General features: G+C 38.3%; 1 protein-coding gene across 1 annotated transcript; it reads right to left on the bottom strand.

Moving 5' to 3' along the window:
- Positions 1 to 1,567: 1,567 nt before the first annotated feature.
- On the bottom strand, positions 1,568 to 12,203 carry LOC141102939 (protein Wnt-8). The gene is made up of 6 exons (XM_073591993.1): positions 12,142 to 12,203; positions 7,618 to 7,651; positions 7,324 to 7,462; positions 6,447 to 6,572; positions 5,221 to 5,363; positions 1,568 to 2,131 (listed from the first exon to the last, which is right to left on the bottom strand). The coding sequence occupies exons 1-6, from the start codon at positions 12,201 to 12,203 to the stop codon at positions 1,568 to 1,570; spliced, it is 1,068 nt and encodes a 355-aa protein (XP_073448094.1).
- Between the last annotated feature and the right edge of the window lie 827 nt (positions 12,204 to 13,030).

The raw sequence follows: 13,030 nt of genomic DNA, 5'->3' as shown, positions 1-13,030 counted from the left end.
TTCTGGGAAGGCTGTCCACAAGGTTTAGGAGTGTGTCTATGGGAATGTTTGACCATTCTTTCAGAAGCACATTTGTGAGGTCAGGCATGATGTGGATAAGAAGGCTCGCAGTCTCCACTCTAATTCATCCCAAAGGTGTTCTATCAGGTTGAGGTAAGGAGTCTGTGCAAGCTAGTCAAGTTCCTCCTCCCCAAACTCACTCATCCATGTCTTTAAAGACCTTGCTTTGTGTACTGGTGTGCAGTCATGTTGGAACAGGAAAGGACCATCCCAAAACTGTTCCCACAAAGTTGGGAGCATGAAATTGTCCAAAATGTCTTGGTATGCTGATGACTTAACCCCTGAAAAACAACCCCCAACCATAATCCTCCCTCCATCAAATGATTCGGCCAGTGCACAAAGCAAGGTCCATAAAGACATGGATGAGCGAGTTTGAGGTGGAGGAACTTGACTGGCCTGCACAGAGTCCTGACCTCAACCCGAATAACTTTGGGATGAATTAGAGTGGAGACTGTAAGCTGGGCCTTCTTGTCCACATCAGTGTCTGACCTCACAAATGCGCTTTGGAAGAATGGTCCTACATTCTCACAGACACACTCCAAAAACTTGTGGACGGACTTCCCAGAAGAGTTGAAGCTGTTATAGCTGCAAAGGGTGGGCCAACTCAATATTGAACCCTACTGACGAAGACTGGGATGTCATTAAAGTTCATGTGCGTGTAAAGACAGGTGTCCCAATACTTTTGGTAATATAGTGTATATCTGCTTGGTTATTGAATGATCAGGATCAGGAGGCATGTGTGCCTGCTGTCATTGTACACTGCTTTCATGGCTAGCATAACAATTCAGAGAATAGTTCATATCTGTATCAGTGAGATTTGGCCATGCTAGTGTATGACCAAATCTGGTCCCATGTTTATGTGTGCTTTTTATCTGAATGTATTGCTTTTTATGGAAATATCATAGAACACATACAAGGCTAATATATTTGGATTTATATATTAAAAGATGAGAGACTGTTTATTTTGCAAAGTGAATGGTCACTTAGCTTAGTGAATACAGTCAAGCTATGTTCAATCACCCAATGATATACATTTAATTTTCCTCAACACATAATTGGAATTTTTCAACATAAGCAGAACTTCCCCCTCAGTAAGCTTGCACCTTTGCTTTCCTAAATGAACAATCTATATCCCTTTGTTAGATCAACCACATTGCTTCTTATGAAAAATAACTGAAAGCACCTTCATATTACCTTTGATAATTATTTTTTTTTGGTGGTGAAATATAAAAGAACACAGGCACAGGTATTTAATTTAAATATTTTCTTAAAAAATACTCGTAAAGGTTTATTTTGGTTCAGGCATCACATTCATTGTGAAAAGTGCATATGTTTTGTTTTAAGCAATATTTACAACTAACATGCATATCAATATGCAATAGTATACAATGTTTAAATTTACAACATTGATAAATTAATAGGAAACAACAAAAATAATTCTACAACAACAAAGAAGATATAAGACGTAAACATTATTGCATTGTCCATGGCAAATGTGTTATTTAACTTATCTCTGAAGTCCTCGGTTCTTCTTTTTTATGAAAGTATTGTCAGTTATTTTGTCCTTCTTGGAGCAATAATGTTTGATTACCACTTGCTTGCATTGCTCACACTTTACTGTGCAGCACCAATGGAACTTGCAGTTACAACTGCTAATGATCTCAATCTTCTTTTCTTCCACTTTCAGGCCGCATTCAGTACAAAGCCTTCTGCAGCTTCTCCTCTCCCATTGCGACAAATTTTTACCACTCTGTAAGCATTCCCGTCCCTCTGTTCCCTGAAGACCCAAACTGACATTTTTTAAACAATAATCAGGAGAGTCTTCCAGGAACATAAGCTCAGATTTAGCAACAGAGCCAAAAGCATCAGCTATTGCTCCTCTGTTATCTGCACTATTTCCAGATCTAATTTTCCTCTTGTCCAGCTCTAGTTTCAGAGCCTGGTCATGTTTGACTTTCAAGTGGTTCCCAATGTCCCGGAATTCCGCAAGCTGTAACCAACATGTTTGCACACTACAACTTCCGGATACGCCATGGCACTTGCAGGTCCTTTTCATTGTTGCTTTTACTGCCTATTTTTGAAATAAATGCTTACAATTAGACATACAATATTAGACTTATATATATAGACTAACAATGCCAACCCGTTTGTGATATATACAATTTACAGTGGAACTTTAAAGAACAAAAACATGGGGATTTTTTTTATGCAGAAGAGACATAATGAGGTTGATTTACTAAAAGTGGAGAGTGCAAAATCTGGTGCAGTTCTGCATGTTAGCCAATCAACTTCTAACTGCAGCTTGTTCAATTAAGGTTTGACAATGAAACCTAGAAGCTTTCCTTTCTTCTCTTTTCCTTTCTTCCCTTTCTAACTCCTTCTCTATTCTATGTTTCTTCTACCTTTTTCTTGTACCTCTTCTTTCTCTTCATCAGGTTCAAGTAGAGTTACCTTTAATTGCATTCCTTGTTTCTTATGATACTACAAAACTATTGCTATTTGCTCCTGCTTGAATAATAACAGTGATAATCCCTTAACGCATCCTTTATTAAATACTCTGGATAATCTCAATTTATTATTAACTTGAGACTTTGTTATATTACCATTGTTCATGTTTAGAATTATTCACTCTTGAATAGTAAATGGAATTGTCTCTTTGAGTTATTAATCTTTTGACTAAAGTATGAGACACATTTTATTTTTAGTTATATTAAGGAATTATAGTCTTCTATTGTGTCCTAACATATTATATTCCTGTAACGCTTTTGAACTTGTTTCCTGAATTGTTAAATTTCAATAAAGAAATTTTATGAGACACCTAGAAGCTGATTGGTTTCTATGCAGAGCTACACCAGATTTTGTATGCTCCAATTTTAGTAAATCAACCCTTCTCTCTTCTGCATTAAAGTTTCTTACCTGCCTGTCCTCCCTCCACACTGAGCTGTGCACATGCAGCCCATTGTACAATTTGCAATGCTGACATGAACAAGCTCCTGCACATACACAGAAGCAACGTAATCTTGGCCCGGCCAATGAAAACAGCTAAAGATCGGTACCAGGAGGCAGACTGGCCGAAGATGTCAGCACACCGTGTGGAGTTCTGGGACACTGCAGCACTAGAGTGAACATCCATATAGCCCTGCTTTAAACAGCACATATTACATTTTACTTTCTCAGTAGCTTTCCAACCAGGAAACAAGTTAGAAAAACTATACTTAAGTGTTGATTTTCACACTTTGTGCCCAAATCCAAATTTACATACAATATACATTTAAGACAATTAAGATAGGGCTAATAAACATGGATACCATACCACGGGTTACATAAGGACTGCTACATTTTATTCAGTGCTTTTATTAGTGCAGTATTGCTGTTCACTTTGTGTAGTAAATGTGCAAGTTTGTCTTCATCAAGATTTTCCAAAAATCCCCCTATGCATTTCCATATCGTCCGAATAAAACATACCAGTGCTCCTCTATCTAAAATGCTGCACCTCCCTCTATCACACATGCAGATGTGGGGGTGGAAGCTTAGATAGAGAAGGAAAGAGCGCACACGTGTAGTTTGAAGACTGAAGCGGCTGCCAGGGGGTGCATAATTGTAATGTCCAGTCCATCTTGTAAGCAGCAGGAGGATCCAGTGGTTTTGTGGTGTGCCCCCTTTCCCCCAGATAATGGGAGGAGGTGCTGTATTTAAAACCAGAGCGATGATATGTAATGGCGTAGGGGAGTTTTGGAAATTCTTGCTGAAGGTGAGCTTACACGTTAAATATATACTTTCATCTGATTATGAAATACGGCAACCTGAATTATTAAAAAGGTCGTTAATACTTTTTCTACCCACATGTATTGTAAAATTTAGTGTTATCAAATAACAATAGAACATATTTTTTTAATCCCAACAAACAATATGTATTTTAAAGGGTACAATGCTATGTTATACTGATATAATAGGTGGAATTTTAAAGAAAATCAGTTAATTACGTGGGCAGCATATTCTGTGTATGTCTAACTTAATTTACTACTACTAGCTTCTTTTTTAAACTATAATAATGTAAAGTAATACAATTTATTAGGCTGTTTATGTTAACAGAAAGAAAATCGCTTGATTCCCCAGGCAACACAGTCAGTGTTGATGGGGGAATAACTCCCTCGGGGCCATCGTGGGCAAGGGAGGGTGGGGGGAAGCCGTCCCTGCCAGGAAAAGACAGTGATTATCACTATAGCAGCCGCTTGCGATAATTGTAAGCAAATTCGGCAGGCTGGTTGTACCCAAGTTGATGAATCGATCAACTTGGTACATTCAGCCTGCCCACTGATGGTTTGAATGGTTCCTGCTGAACCGGCCAAGATTTGAACCATGTATGGCTATTCTTAGCAAACTATAATGTAGGCTTTTTTGTGCAGTCACACAAGCATTTGTCTAAATGTTCATGAAACTAGTGTATAGGTAAAGTGTGAACTCTACTCAATGGGGTTTATTTACTAGAAATGGAGAGGGCAAAATCTGGTGCAGCTCTGCATAGAAACCAATCAGCTTCCAGTTTTTTTTTTTTTTTTGTCAAAGCTTAATTGAACAAGCTGAAGTTAAAAGCTCATTGGCTACCATGCACAGCTACACCAGGTTTTGCACTCACCAATTTTAGTACATAAACCCCCAATGTGTCAATATAAAACTTATTTCTAGCCAATTTGCCAATTTTTTCCAACAATTTTTGTTTGATATAAAAAAAAAAACACTGCTATTGCTGACTGCAAACGATAGCACAAATATGTGTAATAGTACAGCAGTAGAATATATTCAGTACACCTGTACACCTGACTAGAAAACCATTTTCCTTTCAGAATGATATTCCTCTAGTGACCATTCTGGGGTAAAGAAAGTTACCCTATTAAGAAGCTTAATCCCAAAATAAAGACACATTATGCAGAGGTGTGAAAACTATCTATTGCTTAGCACACACTTCTGTGACGCTTTCAGTGACTGGTCAAAGTTTGCACTTGTCACATTTAAAAGGTGTAAAAGGTACTGAGACAAAAAATTGTAAGGTTTTTAGAGTGACCCTTCAGTGGAAAGAAGTATGCTATTCTATTTTAATACTGGCAAGTTAAAATATGTCAAAAAAGAATGCAATTATCAAACATTTCTTAATAAACTCACAAGTCTTCCTGCTTCATTGTTATGTAAGTTCATTAAAGCCCGGGCATCTTGTCCTGTCTCTAGGCCATCCACAAATAATTTTGAGATTCTTTCTCCAAATTCAACGTTATCGCTGCATCCACCCCATACCCAGCCTCTTCCACCTATAAAAATAAAAGCAAAGGTTCTCTATTTTACTATCCAGCACTGTCTTAACCACACTTCGTCAGATTACACTGTAGGAAAAAGCAGGTCGACATGCTAAATTTAAATACACAATTAAGGATGTTTATATGTGTTTTCTTTTTACCTAATGAAAGAAATGTTATTTTGCATGTGTAATTTAATGACCTTTTGGGGACCCTCCCACTGTGCCTTACAATAGTATACTACTGCAGGTCACAGCAGGAAAGTGGCTATTAGGACCAGGAAATCAGAGGAACAAATGGAAATTTCCCCTAGCTAGTAAAATGCACGACAGTTCACAGGGTGGCTTTTTTTTAAAGGATACATTCTTGTATCCTTAAAAAGCACAATCTTTGCTTCAGTTTTACATAAAATGTTCACCTTAGATTGTCCTGAAATGTTAAGTTCAATGCTTAACATTCAAAAGATGAGGTTATATGTTATGTAGGGTTTATGAAACAACATTAATGCATAACAATATACAACTGCCTATAATTGTTTTATATATTACAAATGTAATGCTATGTAAACAGACCAAATGGGTTAGGCATTATTCAAAAAATATAGTACATCTTTACCATTAAAAATATTTTAATCTTATGTACACGGTGACAATGGACAGATAGCTCTTTCATCGAGATGGTTAGAGGTTGAATTATCTGCGATACTGGAATCATCATACTTCTGAGACCCACTGCAGTCTACCCCTTGCCTATATGGAAAAAGGTTTATTTCCTTTACTCCACAAATAAGAAAAATGATCATCAATTGGTATAAATAATTTTAAAGTCAGAAAATCCTGTACCTCTGATGCTAATTTTCATGTGCTTGTATTCTCTAGGTACCCTCTACTTGGCTTGATCCTCGCACATTTAGTTGCAGTATTTGCTTTAATCAGGCGAAGAAATAACCCCCCTAAAATATACCACTTAAAATGTAGTCAATACATGTTTATGGCAGACTTGTTATATATAAATTAGCACAGCAGACAGTTATTCTAAAATTGCTTGGTCTTTATTTATTTTTAAAATATGGTAGAAACTAGTCAGGCCTAAACTTACCAATTCTTCCATTTCTGGAATCATCACATCCGCAGTTATCAAAATCCCCCATGCTGCAGTTCCTAGTCAAAGTATACATTACTCCTGCTGAGCTGATAGCATGTACAAAAGATGTTTCCCTTGTTGCTAAAAAATAGAAAAGAGAAAGGACAAAGATTATCAATGTGTGTGTGTGTGTGTGTGTGTATATATATATATATATATATATATATATATATATATATATATATATATATATATATATACACACAGGCATACCCCACTTTTAAGTTCACAATGAGGTTTATTTACTAAAGCTGGAAAGTGCAATATCAGGCTCACATCTGCATAGAAACCAATGAGCTTCCAGGTTTTATTACCAAAGCTTAATTGAACAAGCTGGGGTTAGAAGCTCATTGGTTTCTATGCAGAAGTGAACCTGATTTTGCACTTTCCAGCTTTAGTAAATAAACCCAATTGTGTACTTAAAAGTGGGGTATGCCTGTATATATGAATATGTATTGATCATAATTTTGAAATATAAAACTGGAACCCTGGAAACAATTTTATAAACAAAATAATACAGACAGAACTGAGGGTGTACCAACTGCAGGAATTCATTACTATACAATATCAGTGTACTGTGGTCAAGTTAGTGAAGGATGATTATCTTATTGAGCAAGTCCACCTTAGAGAATATGAAATATTAGTTGACTATAAATTGTGCCCCATATTAAAAAGCATGTGTTTGCTAAAGGAAGTATATGCACCATAGGTACCAAGTCATTTTTAAAATGGAACTGAAAACACTGAGTAGCATTTAATAACAACTATGATCCAATTTATATATCAATGTGCTATAAAACCACTTTATATTATGCATAAAAAGTAAAATTACCAGATCTGAGACCATTGTGGGTTGCCAGCTGAAGAGCACTTTCTGGACAGTTCCATCTTTCCCATGCAAACTGATATTTACATTCCTCAATGCCACTCTGAGCTCCAGCTGCCACACTTGTGGAATAAGTCAAATATGCCTTTGAAAAAAAATACCATAAATATAGTTACAAATATATATATATATATATATATATATATATATATATATATATATATATATATATATATATATATATATATATATATATATATATATATATATATGCATAAAATTCAGAAAAAAAATGATTACCTTTGGTCCTGTCATCAGAAAGTTGTTGACCGACCTGGAACAAGAATGAGGAATGTGAAAGTTTTAATTTTTTTCAGCAACGGAGAGGTTTTGGTTATAAAAAAGATTATTTGTATTCAAGCTTACCATGCTGATGCAGTGAAAAAGGGGCAAAATACTAGTATAGTCGCAAGAATGTAGAATATTCTGTATTCCATGGTTAATAATCCTTTCCAGTATAATCCAAGATAATATTCACAGAAGATCCCCAATAACAAAGAGCATTCAATACTTGTGATTCTTATAGGACACTAGAAGGTATGGCAGGCACCCTGGTTTTCTGTAGCCAATGGCATTACTTAGATGAGAATTCATTGGCTAATGCACTAGAAGGTGACACCCACTGTAACACTTGGGTAGACAATGAAAGTGACTCAGAGTTACAGTAATAAAGCAATACACTTACAATAGTGTGACTTTAATTATATTAAAAGTTTTTAAATGGCTTAGTGAAACCTTCCTTTGACAATATAGTAGCCAAATACCGGTAAGTTACCTTCATGTACCAATGCAAAAAGTTATGATGCCGATATATATTTAATGCCCATTTTAATTAAACCTTATCAGCAGAATTTAAAAAAAAAGAACACACTTAAAGACAACTAAAGACAGGCTAGATATGTCACATATACCTATGCCTTTGCCTTAACTGGTTGTATGATTAGCACTGTTTTTTAAAGGAGTGTTGGACAATAGTAAAATTTTAGGCAAAAAGAAATATTTTTTCGGATGTGAGCTTTCATGGCTGACTAAGTTTGCCTTCCTCACTTGTTCACATTTGCATCAGTAGCACAAGAGAAACATGCTGGTAGATCTCCAGTGCATGTTTGTGTTGTTCACTGCATTTATTAAATGTTGTTTTTCTAAAATATTTATTTAATATATATGTATGTGTGTGTGCGTGTATATATATATATATATATATATATATATATATATATATATATATATATGATATCTCACAAAAGTGAGTACACCCCTCACATTTTTGTAAATATTTTATTATATCTTTTCATGTGACAACACTGAAGAAATGACACTTTTCTACAATGTAAAGTAGTGAGTGTACAGCTTGTATAACAGTGTAAATTTGCTGTCCCCTCAAAATAACTCAACACACACCCATTAATGTCTAAACCACTGGCAGCAAACGTGAGTACACCCCAAAGTGAAAATGTCCAAATTGGGCCCAAAGTGTCAATATTTTGTGTGACCACCATTATTTTCCAGCAATGCCCTAACCCTCTTGGGCATGGAGTTCACCAGAGCTTCACAGGTTGCCACTGGAGTCTGGTGGATGTTAGAGACCTTGTGCTCCTCAACCTTCCGTTTGAGGATGCCCCACAGATGCTCAATAGGGTTTAGGTCTGGAGACATGCTTGGCCAGTCCATCACCTTTACCCTCAGCTTCTTTAGCAAGGCAGTGGTCATCTTGGAGGTGTGTTTTGGGTTGTTATTATGTCGGAATACTGCCATACGGCCCAATCTCCGAAGTGAGGGGTTCATGCTCTGCTTCAGTATGTCACAGTACATGTTGGCATTCATGGTTCCTTCATTGAACTGTAGCTCCCCAGTGACGGCAGCACTCATGCAGCCCCAGACCATGACACTCCCACCACCATGCTTTACTGTAGGCAAGACAAACTTGTCTTTGTACTCCTCACCTGGTTGCTGCCACACACGCTTGATACCATCGGAACCAAATAAGTTTATCTTGGTCTCATCAGACCACAGGACATGGTTCCAGTAATCCAGGTCCTTAGTCTGCTTGTCTTCAGTAAACTGTTTGCAGGCTTTCTTGTACATCATCTTTAGAAGAGGCTTCCTTCTGGGACGACAGTTCCAATTTGATGCATTGTGCGATGTATGGTCTGAGCACTGACAGGCTGACCCCCCCACCCCTTGAATCTCTGCAGCAATATTGGCAGCACTCATACGTCTATTTCCCAAAGGCAACCTCTGGATATGACGCTGAGCATGTGTACTCAACTTCTTTGGAAGAGTGGAACCTTTCCTGTTAAACCACTGTATGGTCTTCGCCACCGTGCTGCAGCTCAGTTTCAGGGACTTGGCAATCTTCTTATAGCCAAGGCCATCTTTATGTAGAGCAACAATTCTTTTTTTCAGATCCTCAGAGAGTTCTTTGCCATGAGGTGCCATGTTGAACTTCCAGTGACCAGTATGGGAGAGTGAGAGCGATAGCACCAAATTTAACACACGGGGATAGCAAAGTTACACTGTTATACAAGCTGTACACTCACTACATTACATTGTAGCAAAGTGTAATTTCTTCAGTGTTGTCACATGAAAATATATAATAAAATATTGACAAAAATGTAAAGGAGTGTACTATATATAAAACCAAATGTTGACCAACATCTATAATTCCATTTATCCCACTTTGGACCTACGCGCTGTGGCAATATGTGGTAAAACACACGTTTTACCCAAGTTATTACAATGTACGGCATCGTTCGACATTTATTGTGGTGCTATTCATCTAGATTGACATGCAAACAGACAACCACAGTACATGCCAATGCACCTACTCTGGAGTACACCATAATGTATTTGCTGTATATTGCAGTACACTGCATTAAAATAATGCCCCACAACAAACTGCAAGGTCTGAAGGGGCCTTAATTTTTAAAATGTCGGCTAAGTTGCATGACTTGCTTTCAAATTACTCCAGCTTCTTGTTGAAGGCCTCTATTATTGAAAATGATCTTTATTATAGAGACTGTGCTAGGCTTGCAGTTCTTATCTGAAAATAATTGTTGAATTGTTTCCATAATGACAGTCACTAATTCATTTATTAAAGTGACATTTGAAGTACATTTTTTAAAATAACAAACATGTTATTCTTATCTGCTCTGTGCAGTGGTTTTGCAGAAAACAGCCCCATCCTCCTCTTCTCGAGTCCCCCGTCTGCGCTCCTGGCTCCTCCACTTTTTTGAGTGCCCCATAGCAAACCGCTTGCTATGGGGATACTCGTGCGTGCTCGTTTCCAAGTGCTGTTCTGTGTGTCCATAAGACATACGCTCCCTGCTCCCTCCTCACTGGCTGTGAATGACAGCAATGAAGAGACAGGGACCCAGGAGAGCAGCTGCTGTCATGCACAGCACTGGATTGCGATGGGACTCAGGTAAGTATTGCGGGGGGGGGGGGGGGGGGCTGCAGCAGGAGCTGCATCCTGAAGGTTTTTTAACTTTATGCATAGAATGAACACTTTACGACTGAAGCAGATCTCATAAGTAATTATGAAATCTGTCTTTCATTAAAGCATAGCCAAGTACTGAATATCACTCTAGTGATTCCTCTCAAGGTTCCTGTGTTCTGCTTATGTGCACTTAAAGGACCATCTCCTTTTTCTAGGACATTGAAACAGCTGAGTAATTGGCTGCATACATTTTCCAGAACGCTGGACAGACATACCTCGTGTATAGGTTTAACAAATGCATACAACCCAAGTGTTACTCAAAGTGGTCATATAGAGAAAAATATATAGAGAAAAATATGTAGTGCATGGGAATTTTGTCCTAGATGAAATTAGTTCACAATTTATTTTATCACAGTATTCTGTAATATATGCTGAAATAAGAATTACATGAAGCAAAACAGTTCATGGATTCATGTTCTACTGGAAAACACTAGGTTTCTCCCAAAATATTTAATTTGTTTTCTTGGACTCCAGTAAATATGTAATTTTGCCTGTTGCTTTATTTTGCTGAGATTTATTGTATGAGGGATTTTTTCACAATCCCCAACATTCTTTGACCAAAAATGTTAATAAATCCTTATATATTATACTTTAAATGTTGATTTCTGTTGCTAGGTGTGCTTGGTCTTCAGACTATAAAAAGTAATTGCTCCTCCAAACCTCTAAAAAAGGGCCATTTTCACACTAGAGCTGACAGCCGCTTCTTCTGACTGCACTAGGGGGCAGTGTGGTGCGGAATTCAGCACATCACATGGCTCGCCATTTTTTTTGTTTTGGACAAGCTTTTTTTAAAGTGTACAAAACTTACATTTCATTCATGGTGGTGTATAGCAGCGCTGTTGTAGAGTGCCATGCGATTCCATGTGAGTGCTATGCGATTCTATACAGTGCGCTGTAATAAAATGCATCATGTCTGCATTTTATCGAAGCACATTGCAGCGCAGCTCCAGGGTGCATTGCAGTTTGAATGGGACACACAGGAAACAATTGTATTCTGTGTGTCCTTGTGGTGACAGGAGTTTTATAATGCAGAGCCTAGATATTATGACTGTCATGTTGTATTTCAAACTAAAGGACCTAAGAAGCTCACAACAAATACTGAATTCTATCCCATATCTAATGCCCAATGGCACTAGGGCCAGGATCAGGCAATTTATGGATAAGCCTTAAAATAGAATTCCATGCTAAACCTAACTTATCTTAAAAATAACCCCCGCCCAAAACGTATTCTGATTAACCTGTGAACGAAAGTTCTGTATACTTACCTATTTTCAGGCTGCTCTAGTCCAATCATGTGATCTGACTCCCTTGTGTGAGCCAGCAGCATCTCTAGGGGAGAGGGAGGAACGCTGACAACACATGGGCCATAATAAGCCTATGGGTGTCGATGCACCCAGGCATACCCGAGCACTTTCTCCTGTTCCCTGCTGCCGACGCTGCCTGACACGGGGAGATCATTTGACTGGACCAAATTGACCTGAAAATACTGTAGGTATGTATACAGTTTTTTTTTTACACAGGTTAGTCAGAAAGGATGTTAAGAGGAATGGAGTAATTTTTAACTTCTTGCCGTCCGCGCTATAGCCGAAAGACGGCTACAGCGTGGACCTTAATTGCTTTGCGTCCAAAGATGTCCTCCCGAGCATGTGTTGTCTGTGCATCCCTGCGTGCTCTGTGATCACTGATTCTATGAGACTCGGTTGATCACAGATCGGAGTATCCCGATCCCGGCCCCTTACCATGTGATCAGCTGTCAACCAATGACAGCTGATCACGTGATGCAAACAGAAGATCGGTAACTGGTATTTTTTTCCCCCTCACGCTGTGAGCGTGAGGCAAAAAAAAAGCCAATCGCTGGCTTCTGTCAGAGGGACATTAGTCCCTCACAGAGAGAGCCAGGGCGGCCTCATCTGTGCCCACCAGTGTCACTTGCCAGTGCCACCTATCAGTACCCACCAATTGCACCTACCAGTGCCCACCGTGCCACCTACCAGTGCCCACAGTACCACCTACCTTTGCCCACCAGTGCCACCCAACTATGCCTACCAGTACTGCCAATCAATGCCCATCAGTGCCTCATCATCAGTGGCACCGATCAGTGCTGCCTATCAGTATCACCTACCAGTGCCTACCAGTGCCCATCAGTGCCACCCA

This window comes from Aquarana catesbeiana, linkage group LG07, assembly GCF_042186555.1.
Source record: "Aquarana catesbeiana isolate 2022-GZ linkage group LG07, ASM4218655v1, whole genome shotgun sequence".
NCBI classification, from domain to species: Eukaryota; Metazoa; Chordata; class Amphibia; order Anura; family Ranidae; genus Aquarana; species Aquarana catesbeiana.
This window is presented reverse-complemented; position numbering and strand designations above follow the sequence as displayed.

What these genes read in the sequence shown, in the direction of transcription:
- LOC141102939 (XM_073591993.1), bottom strand. Translation starts at nt 12,203, where the DNA reads ATGCTGCTGGCTCACACAAGGGAGTCAGATCACATGATTGGACTAGAG. An exon ending in CTAGAGCAGCCTGAAAATAG is followed by an intron (nt 7,652 to 12,141) that starts GTAAGTATACAG and finishes TTCTTGTTCCAG; the next exon opens with GTCGGTCAACAACTTTCTGA. An exon ending in ACAATGAAGCAGGAAGACTT is followed by an intron (nt 2,132 to 5,220) that starts GTGAGTTTATTA and finishes TTTCAAAAATAG; the next exon opens with GCAGTAAAAGCAACAATGAA.